Consider the following 23,493-nt stretch of genomic DNA (forward strand, 5'->3'; position numbering starts at 1 on the left):
CAGCAGGAAATCTATTAGCGCCGGGAGGAGCGGGCTGAGTAAGAAAAACAACAGGGATGAGAGCCAAGAAGATCTTAGAGAAAGGGAAGTCCTACTGCTGCGTTTGCCCTTCGTGCGCCGCAGCCGGGTCCCAGGGAAGAGGGGTCGGAAGTGCTGAGTCGCACGGCCGGGGTGGTCTGGCAGCTCTGCGTTGCTGGAGCCGCGCTCTGACTGACGGCGACCCCGGGAGCGAGGCTGTATTGTACAATCTGATGGAGAGGATGGCAGAAACACCATCTCAAATGAAAGGGAAGGAAGATAAGAGCTAGAGTTTGAGCAACCCTGGTGACAGGTTGGTGGGGTCCCTCCAGATCCCCACATTGGTCCAAAAGAGCTGTAACGAGCATGCCTGCTCGCCAAGCTATATGCTGTTTCTCTGCTGCTATCCCTGTGACACTGGTCCACAGGCACTCAATGTGATTTCTCTCTCCCATGGAGAAACCTCGTGTCCTGCACTCCAAACCCTGGTGTCTGCAGCTTATGGCATGCAGCACGTGCCTGCATGGCCTTACAGCCCACGGGGGCCTGTGAGACAAGAGCTGCTTGGCTTTCCACATAAAGACACCGTTATTACTAGAGAGGGTGTAAAGAGGAGGAACAAGTCTGATTACACAGAGACAAAGGGCTAAACACTCATTTGCAGTGTTGGAAATGGAGTTGCAAAAGGACAAACAAATAAACCCCAGTGCCTAAGCTGCTTGACAGCGTCAGCTTTATTCCCAGCAGCTCCCTGAAGTCTCTTCAGTACTGCTGGTTAGTGCTACCGAGAGCTCTGCTTTCTGCAGGAGCATTGCAGAACTGGTCAATGGGATGTGGCTCAGCATGTGCCTGGGGCTGTCACAGCCAGGACGTGCCTCTGGGAATCCTGAGTGAGCACCACAGAGTCAGCAAGCAGGAGAAAGGATAAGGAATTTAGGAAGGTGCTCTCAATAGCAAGCCTGATGTCTGCTTTGCTAGACCATGAGTGGTCTAGGTCTACGTAGTGCTTGCAGTAGGATGAAGGCTCCAGAGCAAATAAAGTATGTGCAGTTAATAGTCCTGATTATGTGAAATCTGCAAAGTTTTGCTCTTATTTAAAAAAACATGATGAACAGCAGAAGTCAACCATATAGGAAGAGATACGCCAGGTAGAAGATTATGACTCAAGTGTTAAGTAAGGCTGGAGGGGAGAGATTATACACCCCAGCGCAGAAGTCAGGATGGGTGGATTGGTCTGCCAGGCAAGCAGTGCCCTATTACACAAAGTGACAAAGGAGATTGGGGGGGGCAAATAATGGAAATGAGCTGAAGTGGAAAAGGAGAGCTCAGAGAGGCCCAGGGAGTGTGATCTCCGACAGTAGAAGCTGGGGTTAGATGTTCTCCAGGGAAAGCCTCTAAAGTTACCTGAGGTGCTGAAACACTCAGAATGGTCTCATTGTAAAGTATTACCTAAAATTACATTTCCCTGTTGCATGTTCTGTGTTCCAAACACTGTAGTCTACTGTTTAACCGTTATCTCAAGCAACCAAGTTAAACTTATTCTTTAGTTTCAAACCTTGTCCTGCAGTAATGGTAGCGTCGACATGAATTGGGCATTGCACTCTGCTGTGCACCAAGCTCCGTCTGACTCAACGGTGGGAGATGAACACCTCCAGGGCCCTTCTGACCCAATCCTAGGGCCTGTCCTCCAGGACAGGGTGGGACTGAACCCTTCCTGGAGTGCCACCTTTCTCTGAGGTCTGCTAGACAGGCTAGATGATGAGCGCAGATCAGGCACCTGAAGGTTTGCAGCATGCAGGGGTGTGTGCCCGCTGTACCGCTGCAAAGGCTGCCCTTAGGCAGGTGACACTGAGCTGTTCTGGGTGAAACCTATACATTTTCTGATGATGGAGGTAGGATATGGTGAGGGGAGGAGAGCCCTGCCTGAAACGCAGCAGCACGGGCTTTGAACACCCTTCACTGCTGAGTTACTGCTCCTGAGCTCTTGCACCACCCTGCACGGTGCAGTGGCTCAGAGCAGTCACAGAGCGTATCAGTGTCACTCTGGGCTGGCAGGTCCTGGAGGCTGGACCAGGGCCGCTACTACTGATGTAAGGACGGACTCTGCAGTGATGGAGCATTGCTCCGATGGCTGGGGCCTGCTGTGTGGGAGGCTAGAAATGGTGTCTTGTGAATGCACAGGTGCAAGAGGGAATTTCTCCAGACACAACCAACAGTTGAGTTTGATGAGGTGTTAATTAGACCATTCATGCAGCCTGAGCTGTTGGAGAGCAGACCATGTTAGCTACCTACTGCGTCTGCGGGTACAGGAATCCCAGAACTGCTCAGAATTTGCTTGGGGAAAAAATTGTGAGATTCTAAGGAATTAACATAGATTTTAACAGCAGATCAGGAATCAGACACAAAGGTTAATGCATGACTGAATCACACATTCAGTGCTGGAAGAGGGGAAACACGAGGGAAAGCTATTAGGAAGAAGAGATGCTAACACATGTTAAAGCTCAGAACATTTGGTACAAAACTTAGGTCGGCACGTCTCGGCAGATTTAGCTAGACTCTTTCATGACCTGTTGTTCCTTGGCTGGTGTAGCCTAGTTTTTGCCACTGGACACTCACAAGCATCGAGGTGTTGCCTCCATCACGGCAGGAGCTGCAGTGCTAGAAGGATAAGGGCTGGCAGGCACTTGTGTCCATGCTAGGCTGGCTGTTGTTGATGCTCTGTGCTCACTTTGGGCCCTGAGTCTGTGAAGTGACCAGAGAAGTGAAAATCTTTCTTGTCTGGAGCTACAGCCTTTCCCTACCTCCTCATCCTCCAGCTCTCAGAGCCACCAGACCTGCTGCCTCTTTGGCTTTCTGTCTGCCCTCTTACCAGCCTCCTTGGCCCCTTCTTGCTGCTGCTGTCACCATTGCACATCCACCTGGCTGGTCACAGAGCCACGGCACCTCCGGCCAGGTGGCAGGAGCAGGCGAGGAAGCTCCCACATGTCATTCCTCATCTCGCAAAGCACAAGAGTTTCTCATTCTTCATGATTTTACTGACTCCTACCCCTGGTTTGTAGTACCTGTGGAGAGTTAACTACCCATCTGGGTCACTTTGGCTCCCTTTGGTGATGATGTCATTCTACAGTGCTCTGAAAGGAGCCCATAAAAGTGAGGAAGCATGTTTGTTAGTGGTGATGGAGACCTTCCTCCCTGCCAGCTGTGGACATGGCAGGGTTGGGAGGGGGCATGGAGACGATGTCTTGATGATCTGTGGGCAGCCCAGGTAGGGGTCAGATTAAAACCTGTCCCAATCCTCAGCCCTGCTCCCTGCATACACAAATCAACCCCAAGCCCAGGTTCCCGTGTTGGTGCTTATGTGGTAGAGAGAGGTGTTAGCTTATAGCTCGTGAAATGGCACAGGCTGTACAGTTGGGGTCCAACAGAACCAGAGGCCAAAGCGAATAAAAATGGGAGAGTCTTTGGTGGTATTTTTCTGATGACTGCCCATGCCTTGTGTCTGTGCCATTATGAGGGCGAAGAGGGCTGTGGCTGTCTGAGCAGGTCAGCACATGTCAGTCGGTCCAGGCATTGCTTTTTATCCGTGACTTGTTCTGGAGTAGCAGCCAAAGGCAGTGTATGGACAGAGCTTGTTTGTTTAAATTCAAGTAGGGAAGAGAAACCAGGAGAGCCTAGAGTAGGCGGTATCCGGCAGTGGGAAGGACTCAGTGGGTTTCAGGAAGAAATGTAGGTATTTGTCCTGTCCTCTTGCCAACAAGGACTTCTGCCCTGTTTGACACAGGGAACTTGTAAGCACTGCATTTTTTAGAAGCTCTGTTGGCTGTTTGACTTTCTTTAAAAAGGATATCCTTGCTGTATTGGTCTAAGGCTCTCTAGTGATGCCGCAGAGGGGAGCGTGTCTCAGTCAGCAGAGCCAGAAGCTTCACCCTTATGCAAGCTGCTGCAAGGCTGGTGGCACAGGCTGTACCAGCACACTGAATAGGTTCAGAACAAGAATTTTGTGCAAAAAATCAAGCCACAAGCCGAGCAACGTTAAACTAATGATACAAAGGGTGGAGGAGGTCACTGCAGCATGAACTCAAACTCTGGTAGCACTGAGCTTATGAGTGAATCCATTCATAAATACATTGAAATGAGGTGTGAAGGATGTGATGAGGCATTTTGTGGTTGGTTATATAGCAGGGTCAAGGACCTCAGATATAAGCAAAGGATTTAGCTATTGCTCTTTCAGGAGGAAAGGGTTAAGATAGTTGTTGTTGCTGAAACTTGATCTGGATGTCTGGAATTCCAAAATCACAGTCACCTGTATAGGAAGAACAGAATGGGTAAGAAAAGACATAGATGGGGTTATGCCACTATATAAGTACACAGTGTACCTTCATCCTGATTGCTATCTACAATCTTAGTCATTTCATCTCAGAAAAGATGTAATAGAACCAAGAGGGTTACAGGGAGAGGAGCCAAGGATGTGCAGAGGTATATGTTGTCTTCACGTGAGGAGAGATTAAATAGGCTATGCCTCTTCAGCTCAGAAGACAGTCAGATCAGAGGGAATGTTATTGAGGCCCATAAGCCTGTGAATGGGGTGTTTTTTCCACAGTGCAGAAAGTAGTTTGGAAGGGAGCTTTGGAAAGAAGGAGGAAGCTTTCTCACATGGTTTGCAATGGCATTGTAGAAGTCATTGTCACAAGGTATTGTGGAGGCCAGAGGTGTGTGTTCAGAAAGGGACTGAACAAATCAATGGTGGGAAAAAGCATCAGTGGTAATGCAACATCATGGTCCAAATGCAACCTCCAGAGTCCCTGGAGTGCTGATTGCCAAGGCTGGGTGGGGCAGTCTGGGACATAAAGCCCTCTTTGCTAGAAGGCTTGTGCAGCCCTACCGTAGATCAGGTTGGTTAAAGAAAGGCGATGCTGAGCAGAGAGAAAATACAATATAGCAGCAGATTTATACATAGTCCCCACCAGGCTCTGCTCTCCAGGGTGAAATCCCTGTCTGAAATCTGGCACTGCAGGTCAAAGTCTTTGCAGCAGGTGGCATGAGTTGGGTCTAGTACTTGTCTCTGCTGCTGCAGGTATTGATTGTGCTACTGAAACCTGAAGAAGTTAGAGGTGCAGCCTGTGCCTTAGTCCCCCTCACCAACTAATTCAGACACAAGGTAAAGCTATTTCTACCCATCACTGTTGGCTCAAAGAGCAGAGATCTGCCACCCAGCTCCACGGATCCACCATGGCACCACAGGCAGGCCAGTGTTGCCCCTACATTTGGGGCTTTGGTGGGGTCTGTTTGCTTTTGTAGTACTCCAGGGAGTAACAGATGAAATAACCCTCGTTTGTGAAGTCCAGCACCCAGGAGTCAGACGATTATGCTAAACCACCCAGGAGCCTGTGCAACAGTAACTTATCTCCTTGTGCAACTGCATTCTTTGTGACAGGATAACTTTTTTTATTATTTAAAGGATGACAATCTACAATTACCTGCATGGGAAAGAGATTTCCAAATGCAGATGGCTCTTTAGGGTATCAGGAATAAGCCTAGCAAGTTCCAGTGGCTGGAAGCTGAAGCCAGACACATTCAGATGAGAAATAACATACTTGGAGGCTAATTAACCACGGGAGCAATTTGCTTAAGGTTGCAGTAGGTGCTCCATGACTGGCAAGTATTGAATCAGGACAGGAGATCTATTTCAGAGACGTGCCCACACTCAGGTGAAAGTTGCGGTCCTGGGGGATGCGGCTATGGGAGATGCTCTGGGGAAGGTCAGATTTGAGCCATGGTTTCACGATATAGAGTTGTGGTGTCAATACCATCTCATGGTGTTGCAGCCCTCCTGCCTCACTCTCCCACAGCACATTCCTGACCTGTGAGGTGCTGTCCCATGTTATGCCAGTATTACCATTCCTGGGACAGAGCTGTGAACTGTTTGGGTGACTGATGAATGCTAAATTACATTTTTCTCAGTGCTTATTTAAAAACAAGCTTGAGCCTCAGTTCTAGCTCAACACGGGCCCCACAAGTAGCACTGCCAGCATGGGGTGCTGGCACATGGGCAGCTGCAAGTGTAAGGAGGTGGGCATATCCGAGCTCAGTGACTTTGTCTAATCCTCAGTATCACAAACTCCCTGCGCAAGGCTCCTGTTCCTCCACGAGCCTCTGATATGTTCTGTTTTCCCACCTAGAGATGCTGCCCCAGCAGATTTTGAAGACTTTTATATTTGCGCAGGTTTTTGACATGTGGAAGTCCAGCCAGGGATACCACACAGGCACACCCTGGGGCTGCCACTCATCTGAATCACAGGGCATTGCTATGGTAGTTGCCCACATTGCCTGCACAGCATGGGCTCAGCATGTCCCACCGCTCCTGGGGGGGGATTTACTGCACATGCGCTGCGCGGTTGATTGGTGCTCACAGAGAAAAGCCAATGTGTAGGAAAATGGCAGATTTACTGCGCCAGCCCAGCCCATCTGTGCAGCACATGTGCAGGGATCTGAGCCCTCCCGGAAGCGTCTGGTTTGCTCTGCCTGCGCCGCGCTGCACACATGGACATCGCGCAGTCCAGGAAATCCCAGATAAAAACGTGCCAGCGCTGGTCACTTGGACCATATGGATCTTCACTGGCCTCAAAATCTGTGGTTTAGGCAGCACAGGTGCTACAGGAATAAAGGGATTAGTAACATCTGTATTCCTACGCCCAGGATATTTGGATACCTGTGCATCACTGCATCTCCACCTGCCCTGGGCTTTTATCTCTTCTTCGTGCAGTACCACTTGTTGGCTGTTGAGCTGCTCTAGGTTCCCTTTGGAGGATAGAGACCGTTGCCCAAGTCATCTGGGGTGCTCCAGGCACAACTCCACCATTAAGGCAGGACTTGAAGCTAGATACACATCTTTTATGGTAAAATTTGAAAATGACCAGAACTAACCAATTTATTTTGCTCTTATGGAGACAGAAGAGGACCACTAAGCAAGCCAGGGCCTTTTCTGTCCTGCTTTTGGTCTGCACTGTGCTGCCTGAGTGATGCCTGTGTCCTAGAACAAAATTTTTTCAGGAGCTTTTTAACAACAGGTCAATTAGCTTCCTAGAGACATGGGAGATGGGACAGACGGACGTCCTGCTTCTGCTGCTCCAGGGATGCTGGAGGTTATACCAGGTGTTTGCTTTGCTTTTCAGTCCCTGCTCAAAGTCCGCTGTAGCAGGTGTGTTTGCAGCAGGGCTGTAGGCACTGTGGAAGTGGCGAGGAAAACCAGAGAACTTCTTCCTCCAAGCTCAGTCTGCTCATGGTTTTGGACTGCAAGTGGAGAGTGCCAAGCTAAGCCTAAAGAGGTGATTTAGTGAAGTCCAGGATGGTTTATTGTGCAGCCAGAACATAAAGCATTTGAGGTTAGAAAGCAAGCTTGAAGGCTAATCTTCAAACCCAATTGCAATATATCGATCTTCAAACCAAGTATAGATTGTGTTCATAATTTCAGTTAGGAGTTCATTAGTTCATTCTTTTATGCTTCATGCTTTACACTCTAGGCAGCATTTCCTGTACTGAGCATTTAAAACCTGGGAGGCAGGTTTTTTGATCCCTTTGGCATATTGCTGCATACTTAGGTTTGTATAACAGCAGCCTCTCCATAGCAATATTTGCAAAATTCCTTTTTCCCCAGATGACCTGTGTGAGTTGTGGGGAGCTCGCACCTCTCCCTCTGGCTGCACCATGGCTGGTCCAGCTGATCTCCTCACCTTGCTTAGCTGGAGAGGAACCATCCCCAAACCACCACCCTGGCACTGGCCTAACCCTCAGGAGAGCTGTAGAAGCATTTCTGAAAGGCAAGCCTGGGAACTGAAGCTCACAGCACTGCTAAACAGCAGAATCAGGGATGCATCAGTGTTACGGGGTTATACAGCATGTTATTGTTTTTCCATTTCTAATTGTATCTCTTCCCTCTCTGTCCACAGGGATTTATTACCGCTGCCTTTGCCAGTGTCTTCTTATGCTTCACAGGGTCCAGCTGCCCTTTTGTCCCAGTCTATAATTGACCATCATCATTAATTTAAAGTCAGAATGATTGTTTCCGAGCTATATTTAGCCTAAAGTTTGCTGCTCATGTTTCAGACCTGATTAGAGGCTCGTGTGCCAGAAAGCTTGCTGTTCTTCCCTGCCATGACAACTGGTCTGATAAAAGGTCTCATCTCTCCTCACAAACCTTCCCTTTCCTTCCCCACCCTCGGTCATGGGGCTGTCCTGGGGGGAGTTGCGGTTGCAAGACCCGGCTCCACTCATCCCTCTGTCCCGGTGGAGTCAGGACAGCTGTGTGATTCCTGTTGTGTTCCGGGATCCCTGTGCATCAAACAATAGCCCGAGACAATACAGCATTTGTTTCTTTCTCATCACGTTCACTTGCTCAAGCCAATGTCTCCTGTCATGTGCAGACATTATCACTTCCAAAATGCATCAGTTATGCAGCGCATGTTACGCTACTGAACAGAAAAGCGTGCCTGTCCAGTTGGTGCGTGCCTTTGTGTGTTTTCATATCTCTGCTCCTAAGCATAAGAATAGAGTAACTGCTTGGGCTTCCTCTGGGAGACGCAGTTTTCCAAGGTGCAGTTTGGATTGCTGGACCAGGGAGCCGGGGAGAGACTGTCTTGGATGGCAGCAAGCCTGTGCCAGAGGCTGCTGCTGCGGTGGTCTCATGCAGTCCCCAAGATTAGGAATTCCTTTGGTTTTGGCATCAGCAGCATAAGCAGATACGCCTGTGTAGCCTCAAGTCTGACTCAAATAGGAGCTGTCTGGAGGAGGTGTATTGTCTTTAAGATAGTTGGGTCATAAGCTGTCAGGAGACTAATGCATACAGATAACTCATCACTGTAACCTTGTGCATGGAAGTGCTGTGGTTAGTAATAGGAACGGGACAGACTGAAAGTGCAGGTCGGAATCCCATCAGTTTGCTAACAGCCAATGCCCAAGAAAGAGCATCAAAAAAAGGGAAGCATGTAGCAGTACTTGTCCAGCCTTTCCTGCCATCCTGCAATGCTCAGGGGCTTCCTGAGCTAGAGGTGGCATCTTTGCATCTAATAGCTTTGCTGGTTTTTTCTTCCATTTTCTTCCATTTTTCCAGTCTTTGCTTCAGTCCAGGGAAGGAGTTCCTCAGCTTAAATACGTGTTGGGTGGAGAAGTGTCTCCTTTTAAGATGGGCATTCAAAAGTTTTTCTTTAATCGCCATTGACGGTTGTTGCAGTCGTAGAACTAAGTACATACCCCAAGATCTTGTTCCTGAAATGCTGTTGCGCTCTAAAAGCTCTCCCTACCTGCCCCAAAATGATGCTCAGAGCTCTTCTGCCAGTTGGGTTTCACTCCGTTATTCTCAGCTGTGCTTGCTACAAGCATTTGTATTAAGTATAATTTATTCTTTCCTTAAATGGGATGCAAAGGTTTCATTAGAAAGGGTCTGTGAGTGCGGTGACTGCCTTTGGTATCCTGTGATGGGCATCGGTTGTTTTAGGACTTCCCCTGTGACAACACTGGGCTTATATGGTTTCTTCCTCTGTTTCCTATAGGTTCATGAAAGTGGCTGGCAGCACGGTGGATGCTGTTACCTGGCAACAGTAGGTATTCACCATTTCTTCTTCTTCCCAACACTAATTGCAGTGATCAGAGGAGGCTGGGAGCAGAGCTGATGTGCTGTCTGGCTGTGAAAGGGGGCAGACGTGTGACAGCCTCCTCCTCTGTCCTCCTGCTGCATTTAAATAGGTGAAAGAGGCTCTGTCCCTCCCTCTGGAGCCTCTCAAACAAATACAGGAGGGGATGTATTAACCTTTACCACTGCAGCTGAGACAGAGGCTGAAAATACCACTGTCTGCATGCCTGGCCTGCCTGATTGCTGGAAACAAAGCCTGTGCTGGACTGCTGGGTCCCCGGAGGCAGCTGGGCGGACAGGCAGCTCCGGTGGTGGCCGGGGTGGGGACGACAGGGAAGCAAAAGCCACGTGTGACGGATGTATGGGACTATCTGAAAGCCCTTTTCTTTTCACCCCGACCACTGTCTCCCTGCAACCACTGGCCTGAAGCTAAGCTGGTGTGGCCCAGAGGAGGGAGAGGCAGCTCAGTCCAATGGTAAATGCGTAATGCCCCATTCCCTGCTCCGTTTTGTAAGGGTCTCGGATGCCTGTAGACATGCCGCTGTCCCGCACTGCAGATGGGGCCCCAGAAGCAGGTGTCAATGGAAAGGAGGTGAACATCCAAGATCCAGGCCCAAGTGGGGCTGCCAGAGAGATGCTGATACCTGATTTTCCCTTGGTTCCTACACATGAACATGTGCTGCAGTTCAGAAGAGGCAAAGCAAGCTCTGAGCTATAGCACTGAGTGTGACAAGCACCAAGTGGAGGGGAAGTTTTTCTTATTTGGGGGAAAATCCATAAACGTCTTTTTCCTCCTCTTACTTCCAACTGCCCCAGTTTGCACACTGTGGCCGGGGGTAGGCTCCCCAGCAGGCTGTGACCCTCTGCAGTGGGAGTGCAAATGCCGGTGCAAAGGTGAGGCAGTGTGCAAGCATAGCAGCGACAGCCAGAATTGATAGAAAAAGGGTTTGTGGGGCAGACAGGACTCTCTCCTGCCACAGAAAGGACATATTTCGGAGACAGGCATTCACTGGAGCAAAAACCATGGTGAGACCGCCCTGTTCCCAGAAAAAGTGGATTTGCCCTGATGCTGGGTAAAACTTCCCACATGGGGCACTCGCCTTGAGCATGGGAGCCAAGGTCTCAGGTCCAGGTGGGCTCATGTGTGCATACCACAGGGCTTGTTCCCCAAACTGGTCCTCTGCCGCAACCCTTTGTGGGGGGCTCAGGTTTCTTTGCCAAAGTGTAGCAGCGTGGTTTGTAAAGCCCATCTCTTGTAAAGCCCACCTGGAGACCTGCTCTTAAAAAGAGCTTGGTGGGTTTTAAGACATGAGGTTTTCTTGCAAGTGTTCCCAGGGTCTCTGTGTCGGTGTGTTAACCTTGGAGCCTCCTGCAGAAGCGACTGTTGGCATCTCAGAGTGGTTTATAGCGTCAGCATCCAGCAAGTCCTGTTCCTCAGGGAACTTAGCTTGCCTCGCTGTGCCGCAGTGTTGCTTGCTTGGGTGTTTGGCTCCTGGGGCTTCGCTGCCAGGCAGCAGCACCTTGGTGCAATGGGGGCAGTGGGGTAGCAGAGCATTTGGAGCGGGATTTGTGTTGCTTACAGGCTCACGCTGTGCAATGATGATCTATGTTTCAGCTGGGAGTTTGCTTTTCATGATTACACGATGTGCTGATCACATTTACTTAGTCCAGGAATTCACTTTCTGCAGTGGGGCTTGATCACTGGGCCAAGCGCTTGGAGGAGTTGAAGGAACAAACTTCCAGGCTTCAGATGCGGAGTTTCATCCTGGTGTGCAGGGAATCTGCCCGCATGCTGCTTTGAAACCTCTTCTTACGGGATCAGTGCAAAGTGCTCGGCAGCTCTGGTGCTGAGCAGCCGTGCTGAAGCTGCAGCCTGCGGGCGAGAGGGCTGGTGCAGCTCCCTGAGAGGGTCAGCAGAGCTGAGACGCTGCTTGCTGACCTATTTCCACTGCAGCACAGGAGACACTTCTCCCCCAGCCCGGGTTTGCAGCTCTGGAGATTGCACCCGTATGCATTTGCGAGGACTGGCAATGGCCACAGCTCCGAGCTGGGCTTCTGTACTGTTTATGAATAAATGTCAAAACAGTGTCTCATCCCTCTGCTCCAAACAGCAAAACAAAACAAAACAAGTTCCTTTGTATCCAAGAAGAAAATTATTAGCAGGAAACTAAACTGCTGTCTAACTTCAAGTATGAACATTTCTGTTCCAAACCCTAACATTCTCCCGGGATATTGGTTATAAATTTGTCAAATCTGTTATTCCTTTGAAAAGGCTATGCTCGATCCAGAAAGGGAATTGAGAAGGGAATACGTTGCAGGGATCCCTATTCTTTGTGTGAAAACAGAATATATCTGAAAAATAGCTGACAGAAAAGTGACACTGGGTGGAAATAAGCAGCCTCGCCAGCCTTTCTGAGTATGGTTTCACTTACATATGTAACTCAGCATGTGTGCCTCCCTCTTCAGAAGTAATGTGTTGCTGGAGAGGGATGTGTGAATGGCTTCAAAACACTCAGGGAATTTCCACTAAAGGAGGGTGTGGCAGGTGGGACTGACAGTGGCTCCGAGAGTTTTGGCATTTCCCTGATAATTTACTTTGTTTGTTATGTTTGGTTATGAGTAAATGCTTGGTTTATTGCGGACCCCCTCAGTCTTTGGATGTGGGTTTCCACTGCTCAGAAACCTCCCCACAGCCATCTCTTTGCTCGGCCCTGGCGTCCTCGCGCATGGGGAAGATTCATTGCCCACTTAAACCTGCAGCCGTGCCTGGTCCCATCCTCAGGCATGCTCTCTCAGTCCGTATGGCTGGGTTTCCCCCCAAAGTGTTGTGCAAAATGCCAAGTTTTGCATATTTAATGGGCAAATCCTTATGCAATGCTGCCTCTGAAGCACAAATCCCTATTGATTACAGGGAAAGTAAATGTTTGCATCTTCAAAGCCAGTGGACATCTATCCTTTTGGCTCCTTGCAGAATGACACGTTATCTTCCAAGATGGAAAGTCACCCTCCCTGTGTGGCAAACCAGAGATGCCAGGCACACAGGCATGTGGGGGATGCTGCTTAAAGTGCTTTTGCTGGGCTTCGTTTGGGTGACATCTCTTCTGGCTTACACATATCGAGCGTGCAGGCAGAGTTGCTCATGAGGCACTAGCTGCAGGAGCCAGATTTCCCAAAGGTGCTGGGGCAGAGTTGCTCAGTGTGTGCATACACACACCCCAATGTATATACCAAGGGTATATACCTGGGCTTGCATGAGCCTGCTGTGAGTGCTCAGAGCGCAGTATCTTCTGAAGTTGTGCCTGGAGGAAGAGGTTGCATGAAGGAATCACTGGCGCATCTCCACCTGTAAATAAACCTGGCCAGGAGATGGCTTTGCTCACTGGCTTGCCATCTTCTGCACTGCCTGATGGAGGCCACAGTTCCTGGCAGCACTGTGGCCCTGGCCACCAGCACCGGTCCCAGGTGATGCCAGGGCATGCCTGGGGAGGTGGCATGGGCCAGAGATGGCTCCCACTGGTGGGACAGACAGAGGCATCTCGTCTCCAGGCAGAGAAAGTCATGGGCATGAGTTGTGCCTTTATGGACAGAGGCAGCCCCTGGTCATTCGTCTTTATTGGTGCATTTATTAGTTGACTGGAGGTGGGCAGCGCCTCTCCCCTGTGCCCGCAGGTCTTTCTTTACCTGGGGGGAGCAGGTCGCATCCCACCTCTCCTCTCCGGGGGGAGCAGTGGGGCTGCCTGTGTCTGGTGCTGCAGATGTCGGCTCTGCCCTCTCCTCGGGAAGATGCTCAGGAATCGGGGCCGCCTCTGTAGGCAGAGGTGTCTCGGTTTCACAGCTGCGGTGGCCGCGGGGTGTCATGCTGACGGCGGGGATCTGCCCCACTTGGCGTCCCCGGCAGGCGGGTGCCCTAATCCCTAGCAGACTCTCCCCGTAGTAGCAGGCAGCAAAGTAGATCCGGAAATTCCTGAGCTTTGGGAAGTGGACTTTAATGTAATTAACTGCAACAGAAGAAGAGGTCAGATAATAGGGGCAAAGGTTTCTCTTTAAAATGAAAGGGGAGGTAAATGAAACCAGCTGCCCAGGAGCCAGTGCACTGCCTTCATTAAATACGGGATGATGCTCATGGTCCTACGCAGCAGATTGTGGATCTTTCCAGAAAACCATTTTAAAAGCAGCACAAGTCCTGGAGGTGACAGGATAGAGACCCGAGGCTCGCCCAAGTGCCCAGGTGCCTGGCACTGCCCTTCTCTGGGAGGGCCGTGTGTGCCCTGGCCTTGCAGCTTGCCCAAGAACAAGGGCATTTCTGCCTGGCAGCTGTGCTCAGCCCTGCCTCTGTACACCCTTTAGCAGCAGCTTTTTTGGTGTACTGTTCCCAGCTCTTGTCTTTGTGTCTCGAGTCTCATGCTGCAGTTCCAGCCAGGGATGGGGGCCAGGAATTGGGGTGGTGCATTTCCTCGCGCTGGCACAAGTCCCTGCCCAGCCCTTGGCAGAGTCCTCCCCCTGCACCATGCTCTGGTTTGTTCACCTCCTGAGTGATACGGTCAGACCTCCCTCTGCAAAGTGCACTGATCACATCCCGGGTTTCTAGGGCATATTCAAATGGGATTTTTAGAAATGGGGTAATATAAACAGAAAGGGGAGAACTGGCCTCAGCTTTGTATAGTATAATAGGGCACCCAAAGTGGCTGTACATGGCCTTTCCTCTGAGATGTATGTCTCATCTAGGATTTAGTTGCTAGATCCCTCTTTTCCTTGGCTGGCTCTTCTCAAGTTCCTGTAGATTGTCTGTCTACAGAGACAGTGATATCAAACTGGGGGACACGATGAGTCAGCTCTGCATGCAAGTGCCTGTATCTGTTCTCTCCTGTATTATGAGAAACAGCATAGTCTGCACCCATGGTAGGCACGCTGAAATCTCCTGGGCTTCAGGGCCAAATCTGGTGCTGCATCATACTCGGAGCCCACTGGAAGATCTGCCAGCCTGTGTTAGAGTTGAATAGCTTGTCCATGAACTACATGTCCTCTGCCTCTGCAGAGCCGTGGCTGCCAGAAACCCGTGCCCATGCTGGGCCATTCGTCTCCTTTGGCACTCAGACCTCGCTGGCATAGGGAGAGGAGGATGTGGATCCTGTGGCCCTCGGGACTGGCTCAGCCCGGCTGTCTGTGCACCGTGCTGCTGCCTGGGGAGGTACTTGTCAGCGCTGGAGCTCTCTGCAGCTGCTGCTGGCTTTTTGGGAGGTTGGAGACTTGCGACTGTTCGGGGTTTGTTTTTTTCTAAAGTCAAGTGCACTGAGTCATTGTAAATATCAGCAAAGCTGCAGCCTTTGCTCCTGGGAATAATCCACGCCTAACGAGCGCTTCTACTGCTTTAAAGGCCTGTCAGTTGTTTGCATTTTGTGGATTTCTATGCTGCCTTACTGACAGTTAAAGTTCTCAAAAGGAAGTGCCCGCATCTCAATGACAAAGTCTACAGCAAGAAATGGCTCAGCTGTTCCTGAGGAGCCTGGTACCAGTGAAGACCTCAGTGCCTCTCCCTTCCTCGCAAACCTGTGCAACTGGTGCCGTTTTCCCTCTGTCCCAGTTTGGGGAGGTTGAAAGTACCTTTTGGTGTACGAGAACTTCCCAGGCAGATGTGCAAGAGATCCTTGCCCGTCTTACAGAATCTTGTAATTGTCTTCATGTTCTGTTTAAATACCCAAAGCCAAGGTGCTCCCCTCCTCAGTCCCCCAGCAGACATGCTACCAACAAGATTTCCTGATACTGAAGCAGGTTTATTTTTGCCTTTCATCCCTCCTCCAGTCCCCATTTTCTGGGTTGTTAATGAAGGTGTCAAAAAAATGTGACCGTGGCACTGTCCTGGGGCATTTCTCTTCCCTGCAGGGTCTCGGCTGTGCTCAGCACAACAGCACCTTCCCTGGCTGCCTCCTCCATGCAGTCCCTGGGAGGGCAGAGCCTCTTCTGGGGATGCTCCTGGAGAGATGTTCCTCTCCCTTGGCAGCGGAGCTGTAGGTCAGAGCACACCTTGCGCTTGGACGAGACAGTGAGGAGATGCAAGCCTGCCTTTGCTTTCCAAGGGTTTTTTCTGGGACTACATCTGCTTGCACAGACAAGCTGAACCCTGCAGAAAGCCCACTGCGTTGGAGGGGCCATACACAGACTGACGTCTCTCTAACTCCATCTTTTCCCATTTAATACAACCTTATTTTTATGGCCTTTCAGTCAGTTTTCGGCCCAGGTGATGGGGTTTTTAGTCCACAGCAGTCTGAAAAAAACATTTCTGTTCAGTTCTTAAGTGCTGTGCTAAAATCCAAACATCTGCCATCCCCAGAGTCCATTGCTTTGTAATTTTGTCTTAAAAAGTAATCTCTGTAAACCCCACTGCTGCCTGCTGCTTACAGATCTGCTCTCCTCCCAGCAGCCAGTGGTTCGATAGCATATAAGTGATTGGAATGATTTTGAACACTTCCCAAGTCTCCCCTGGAGATAATCTCTGCCCTTAGCACCTTCCAGTCAACACAGACATACAGAAATGCCTCTTTCCTCCTTCCCTGGGTTACACAACGTTGGAGTGAAACTGGGCATGATCCCATGCTTCACTGGGGACACAGCAGGGACTATGCGTCTGGGGGAGGATTGGCAGAAGACATTCTTCTCATTTAATGCATTTTTGTTCTGGGCCAGTTAGTCCTGGTGTCTCTCCCCTTTCACAGCAGCCCTGTGCAGCTCCAAGCGTGTTTACCCTGTTACCTGGGTAGTGACTTGGAGCAGTAAGATGCAAAAATCCTCTCTGAGTGCTCATGCATGTTGCGCCTGTGCCGGGTGCTCTGGCTGAGGCTGAGTTAGCTGGCAGCTTCCTTTGGGGATGCTCCTGCATTCCAGCACCCAAGTGAAGCAGCCACTACGGCCGCTACAGCTGCTTGCTGGTGTGGATGAGATGCATATTGTGGAGAAATCAGCCCTGGAAAGCTGAATCCACCTTTCTTCAGACCCTAGGTCTTCAGCCTGTTATGCATCCCAGCACCCATGGCTGCACTGAAGTCTATGCAGAGGGAGGAGGGTCTGTGTAACTCTGGTGGATGTGGCTCCAGCAACGGATGGGAGGCAGTGGCTGGGCCCTGGCAGCCCCAGCCAGAGCTGCTGTAATTCCCTTGCACCTCCATCACCCTAGCACGGCTCCGACATGCTCCGGGGCTCGCTGTGTTGAGCGACTGATGCACGCTGCAGATTTGGGAGGAGAAGGTTCAGAAACTTTCTCTTGCAAAACATATTTATCAGCCAAGCGGCCATCCCAGGGGTATGCCAGTGCATGCTGCAGCAGACGTCCTGGTGTCCCTGCATGGCTGGGAGGAGCCTCTGGGAGATGTGCAAGCGCTGCCACTGCTCCTTGCATGGGAGCAGAGGTGCCAGCCCGAGACACTTCCTCAGGAGAAGCTGGTTGGGATTACCTCCAGCCACAGGGTATTTGCACTCCAGGACAGACTGCTTCACCTTATGTCCTGGAGCCAGGAGACAGTATTGCGGCATTTCAGAGCCTTCCTCCCACACTTAGAGACAGATGATTCACATCACGATTGGCAGCACTATAGCTGTGTTTTATATAAGCGAGCACATGGAGAGCAGGAATCAGCTCTCTGTATGGGAAATGCTCCCTGGCATTCCCAGGGCAGAGGGGATTTCTGTGAGAGCAGGACTTCTCCTGCAGGTAATGGACATGGCAGTTCTCAAGTGGGGGATTTGGCTGTGGACTCTGCTGGGAGAGTGAGCAAGGAAGGTGCAGGTGGTGCAGGGGTGCTGGGAGCAGGGCTCACTCTGGTGCTGTAGGTCCTCAGCCCGTGCACTCCACGGTCACTAATCTTTGCTCAGAAACACCATCAGGGCTTAGTCTGGAGGACTATTCTTGCAGCAGAATGTCCAGGAGCAATTCTGGTTCTCAGACCAGAAGAGGCTCTGTACAGTCCCCCCTGCAGACCGGCCATTGAATGGAGAGTGTCCCATGACTCGGGCAGAATGATGCAGTTATTCCCACGGCTGGGAGCATGGGCAGCCTCTCCCGTCCCCTCCTGAGTGTTTACTGCAGCAATTTCTAGTGTGGCTCAGAGGGTGTTTGCTGCTTGGGACCGTTCTCCTCCCTGGTGTCTGCATAATGTCCTCCTGTGGCTAAGGGGCCCTTTGTTTCTGCTGTTAGATGTGCATTTTCCATTTTGCCATCCCGTAAGTGCAATCTTTCCAGTAGCAATGATACTGGGCCCAGGGCTGACTGCCTTATCTGCCTTTTGGAAACAGCATGTCCCTAAGAGAGGGGATGGGTACAGACAAGATGAGCCAGGTGAGCACAAGATCTCCCAAGAGCTCCCTGATGGTAGAGCCCAGGCGCTGCTATCACAGGCATCGTGTTGGAGGGTCTCTTTCCGTGGTGTCTCCATGAGATCAGCACAGAGGGTGCTGCATAGCCTTTGCAGCTGGTGTTTTGCTCCCAACCTTTTGCATTCTGCTCCCAGCGTTTCACCAGCAATAGTTAAGCAAGTGCAAAACTTCCCATGGTTTCTGCAGTGCAGGATACTCAGTGTTCAGGGTGCATCCACTTCACACCATATTTTGGAGACTGAAAGCATCTACCAGACACAGGCATGGCCGGAGGACCAGGGCAGGGCAGGGTGCAAGCAGGGACTCCCCTGAAGCAAAGGAGTTTTCTTGGCATGGGGCAGCAGTGGGACGGGAGAATGTGGTTTGGGGCAAAGCTACTCCCAGCTGTCTGATCCTTGTCTTCTTATTTTCCTTCCAGTTACTACATTGATGGCCGAGTGGCCAAAGTGACTGACTTCCTGAAAACGCGCCTGTTAGACACGCTCTCTGACCAGATCAGGAAAATCCAGAAAGTGCGTGAGTGCAAAGGGTCTGCGAGGGGCACTGTGCCTGTTGGTGCCCGGCCTTGGCACAGCTCGTGGCTGGGGCTCTGGCCTCAGCACTGACACGCTCCCAGGAGAGCCGGCGTGGGGAGGGATGGAGGGTGGCTGCTGGGGGCGGCTGTGTTCCCAGCCCAAACGCAGCCAGCCCTCACCCAGGGGATGGGAGGAAAGTCTGGGCAGCATGGTGCCTGGCCCCGGGGTGGGATGTGCGGTGGGTTGGGAGGGAAACGGCCGCGGGCTGCAGCATGGCATGGGCTGTGCAGGTGTGCCGGCACACGGGCTGGATGCACGGGACAGGGGCAGACACTGCCATGTAAAGCCTTTCTAAAGCAGCAGACTCTCTCCAGTCTCCCATCCATCCATTCCTGAAACTTGCTCCTGAGGACGAGGAGAGGAGGGAGCAACCAGGAGGTACCAAACCATCCCAAGCACAGCCAGTGCCGTGCCTGCTCAGGAGTCGTCTCCTGCTGCAATATCTTGCCCCACTCGCTCACAGTGCCTAAAAATGTTGCTTGTAAAGTTGTGACAGTTGCATTTCCAGGGCAATTTTCACTAGCGGAGAATCATGATCATTATGAACAACTTTTTTTTTCCCTGATGATCATGTTTTGACTGTGTTATAAAACCCAGCTGTTGCTGGCGTGCTGTGTCAGAGCCCATGGCTCTGCCTGGCTACCGCAGCCTGCAGCGAGCTCTCCTCTCCCTGCTGGTCCGTGGGACCGGGCTTGCGTCTCTGGTGACTGGGTGGGGGACAAGGACTTTGCAGGTCCCCCCACTTTGGCTGATAGAGCGGCCAGGGCTGTGTCTGGCCCGCTCAGCTGTCAGTTCGACAGCAAATAAGGAACACCTAGTAAGTGGGGAATGCTTTAGGGACTAGAGATGTCTGTCCGTCTGTCTTGTCTAGGTTTTCATACTATACCAGTCACCACAATGTCTCACTGTTGTAATTCCTGCAGGGAGAAACCATAGGATGAGTAAACAACTCAAAGAGGCCCCGGGAAAGGGGATGCGAGGGTCGGCACAGCAAAACCGGAGGAGAGGAGCCGCTTGCCGAGTCCTCCGGCGCAAGCTGGGAATCATCCATGCATGCGGATGATCCTCCCACTGCGGGGAGGCATGGCAGGGTGGCCGGCGGGATCAGCATGGGGACAAGTGAGAGGCACCAGCCGGCCCTGCTCCTGCTGGGGGGACGCAACCCCACCAAAAGTGGTGGCATGTGTCCCACCTCTGCTGTGGGTCAGGAACCTGCTGGGAAGGGAGTGGGACCCCCCCAGGGTGGGCTGGGTGAAGGGCTCCGGGGAGCGGGGCATGGACAGCGGGATGGCTGGGGAAGGCATTTGCTGTCCCAGCCGTGGGCAGCTGGGTGGTGACATCCCCGGCAGGACACGACATCGGCCCTAGGGGCTCCCTGGACCCCATCCATCCCCAGACCAGCGGCAGTGAGGAGGTGCCCTTGGCGCGGGCTGGGGGAACCCTCGCACCCACAGGGCAGGATTCGGTCTGTGCGGGGCAGGGCCAGGGAAGGGCGCTCCCGGGAATGCCAGTGTGGCTGAGCAAAAGCACAGCGCTGGGTGCTAATAGCCTCCAGCTTGGCTTTGAGTCTGTGCATCCTGCCGGGGCTGATTAGAGCAGCTGGGCTTGTCCACTTCCCTGTTTTATTGCTTCCTCTCCGACGGGGGAAGGTGGCGGGCTTAGATAATTACAGGCAGGATGCCAACACCTCTGGGGCTTCAGTCAGGGATGTCGACTCTCACAGGCTGTGAGTGGGAGGCAGCCCAGAGCTGGCGTATTTAACATCTTTGAGGGATCCCAGTCCATCCAGCACATTCCAGCGCTCCTCACTAATGGGGCAGGATCCATCAGGCTGCGCGGAGCGCTCCTTGGGCCGCCGTGTTTGCAGACATCTGGTCACAGGAGCTCATCACCCGGCCTGGAGAAGTGGGATTGCGGGAGAGAGGATGGGACGTTACGTGGTGCCGGAGGTTGCTTGTGCTGGGAGAGGGCAGCTCCGGTCATCTGAGCCCTCCCATTCTGCCTGGCATTTCATGGGTGTCTGCGCTGCCGGCTGGAGCCGGGTGGGCCAGCATGCTTGAACCTGCATGTCCCGCCTGTGCCAGGGACCCCTTGGACATCAAAGCAGCCCCTGCTCAGCCATGGGGCTGGCTCTGCCCACGCCTGGTGACATCCACTGCTTTCCTCTCCGGTGCTCACCATCCCTCCATGTGGCTCCAGTATGTGTGCCAGGGCTCCCATGCTGCAGAACCATCAGGGCTCAGATGATCCCTGCGGCTGGCAGCCACCTTGTGTGGGGATATGGAGAGCTGAGGTGACGTGGCAGGGCAGCCTGCAGGATGGAGCATGTGGGGAGACCACGGGGAAAGAGCAGGGTCCAGGTCTGGGAGCGTGAGAGCACATTTGGGAGGATGTGTTTGGAGCATCTCCAGAAGACGGGTAGCGGACATGTGGCAGTGTCAGGAGAGAGTGAGGAACAGTCTCCCAGCACCCAGCCACAGTGAAGACACCTAGTGACCATGTCACAGCCAGGCAGGCAATGACTGCCCAGCAGCACCATTACCAAAGGTCTCTATAAACCTTCCCAGGGCAGAGCAGAGGAGATGTCTGCCTTGGCTTTAAATCACAGGTTCATGAGTCATTTTGATTGCTTTTGTGTCCCGTGCAGGTAGTGAACACGTACACGCCGGGGAAGAAGATCTGGCTGGAAGGCGTTGGCGCAACCTCGGCCGGAGGCATGAACAACCTCTCCGATTCCTATGCGGCCGGGTTCCTGTGAGTTATGCCGGCTTGCTGGCACCAGGGCACTGCCACCCCCATGGGCTCTGCGGGCTCGCGTGCTGCAAAGCTGCTGCAGGCAGGAGAGAGCCAGCTCTGTGCCCAGAGACCCCACCTGTACTCCCCCCCCGGTACTCCTCAGCAGCCTGGGCACCGTTATTTTCTCCGTAGCATCCCTGTTACCTCTCCTCAGCTCTGCTTTCCTGTAGGTGACCCAGCCTCTGGCATACCCAGAGAAGCAGAGCGAGGAGGGAACCGCTTGGGATCCCACACAGGTACCCACGGTGTGCCCGCAGGGCATGGGCATGGAAAGGGAGGTGAGATCCAGGTATGCCAGCTCCAGGACCCAGGGCTGGCATCCTGACAGGCTTGCCTCACTCTACAGCTCAGCTCGGGGTTGCCCGGGCGTCCTCCTGCTTTGCAGTTTTGGTTCAGGCTGCAGCCATGTGTCCTTGCATGCATTCACTCCCAGGGCACCTGCCCAGGGAAGCACTCAGCAGGACTCTGCTCTGGAAACCATTTTCTCTCCTTTGAAGCCACAACCATTCCTGGCTCCTGGGGCTTGTCTACTGGCACAGCCCTGTGTTGTGGGCGTACTGCTGCAAAGCCCCAGTTCTGATCTTCAGAGCTGGCTGTGATCACAAAAGATGGAGTAAGGTTGTCCGGGCTCTGGGGGCAGACGTGGGGATGTGCCTGGGGTGTCAGGGCTGTGGCAGGCTGCGAGGGCTGAAGACTTTGCCTGGGGGGTGTGAGGATACAGGCTCGTGCAATGGTCTGGTCCCCCCTGCTGAGATGGCGGGTGCAGGGTGCTGGCAGGCTGGGGAAGCACCCCAGGCTTTGGGCGCAGGGCTGCAATGCTGGGGTGCACGCAGGGGCTCGGACGCGGTGTTGGGACATGCAAGCCAAGCACAGCTGGGGCAGAGGCGTCTGTGGCGGGGGGAGAAGCATACAGGCTTGCCGGGGTGGGGATGGTGGGAGCCAGTTAATACCCAGCTCACAAAACCATCTGAAGGCTTCGGCTCAGGCACCGGGAGCAGGTGCCAAGTCGCATGGGAGTGATGCCGTACGCCAGAGCTCAGCTGTGCTGCCAGGGCCGGGGTCGCCCTGCAGCAGCCTGACTTTCCTCCCTCCATCCCCAGGTGGCTGAACACGCTGGGCTTGCTGGCCAGCCAGGGCATCGACGTGGTGGTGCGGCACTCCTTCCTTGACCACGGCCACAACCACCTGGTGGACCAGAACTTCAACCCCTTGCCGGTAGGTCTGCCCGGGGGCATCGCGCTGGCACTGGTTTCTCCCCACTCATTTAGATGGGGGGGGTGTGGGGGTGTTTCTTTCCTTGTGGCCTGCCCGAACTCTGCTTGAAAATGAATTTTTCCAGATCTGTTTCTTGCAGTATTAATAGGAGACGTTAGTTCATGTCAAACGCAACGTGTTAGAGGCAGATGGGAGAATGTTAACCTGTGTAGCTGAAACTTCATCTAGTGCCCAGGGCCGGTAGCACGGGAGGGAGGCTGATGCCACCGAAGGGTGCCAGCACAGACTGCGGAGTAGGAGAGAGGGAGGTACATGGCAGGACCACACGTGGCACAGGGCGGGCAGCCAGATGGGTAGTGGTGAGCTGGCCTGGCGGAAGCCAGGCTGGAGCCTCAGTACCCAACTTCAGATCGAAGGGCATTCCCAGCTTCACAGGGAGCAGCGGTTCTCACCAGTGCCCCACAGCATCCCTCACTCTTCAAAAACACCTGGGGCAAGGGGGGACTCCCAGCACACATGGTGCTGATAAAGAAACCGTATGAAAAACCCTGTTAAAAGTAGCAGGTTTCCTTTTCATCTTTTTGGGGGGGGCTAGTAAATACCCTGCCTTGTAAGTGGAGAGCCGTGCAGAGTGGCTGGGTGCTCTGCATCTCCCCTGAAAGGGATTTATGGGTCCATGGCCTGGCAGACACTGCCAGCAGGCTGGGGATCCATGTCAGAGAGGTGCGCAATGCTGCTGCTGCGAACCTGCTTTTGACGCTGCGCTGGTATCTCGGGGGGTGGCTACAGGGGGGCAGAGGCTGAGGGAGCCATGTCTCAGTCAGCTCCACCTACTCAGCTGGTGAAAACAGCATCCCTGCAACAGCATCCCCAAGGGCCAGGGGAGGAAGCTGGAGGTGT

At 52.6% G+C, this 23,493-nt stretch overlaps 1 protein-coding gene across 1 annotated transcript in view; it reads left to right on the forward strand.

Moving 5' to 3' along the window:
* Positions 1–23,493, forward strand: part of HPSE2 (heparanase 2 (inactive)) — a 112,038-nt gene that overhangs the window by 74,970 nt on the left and 13,575 nt on the right. The window contains exons 6-9 of the mRNA XM_059820955.1: positions 9,564–9,611; positions 18,426–18,519; positions 21,230–21,336; positions 22,479–22,593. Of these exons, the coding sequence (XP_059676938.1) occupies positions 9,564–9,611; positions 18,426–18,519; positions 21,230–21,336; positions 22,479–22,593 (364 nt within the window). The remainder of the gene's footprint in view (positions 1–9,563; positions 9,612–18,425; positions 18,520–21,229; positions 21,337–22,478; positions 22,594–23,493) is intronic.

The sequence above is a fragment of the Gavia stellata genome, chromosome 9, assembly GCF_030936135.1.
Source record: "Gavia stellata isolate bGavSte3 chromosome 9, bGavSte3.hap2, whole genome shotgun sequence".
In the NCBI taxonomy this organism is placed as follows: Eukaryota; Metazoa; Chordata; class Aves; order Gaviiformes; family Gaviidae; genus Gavia; species Gavia stellata.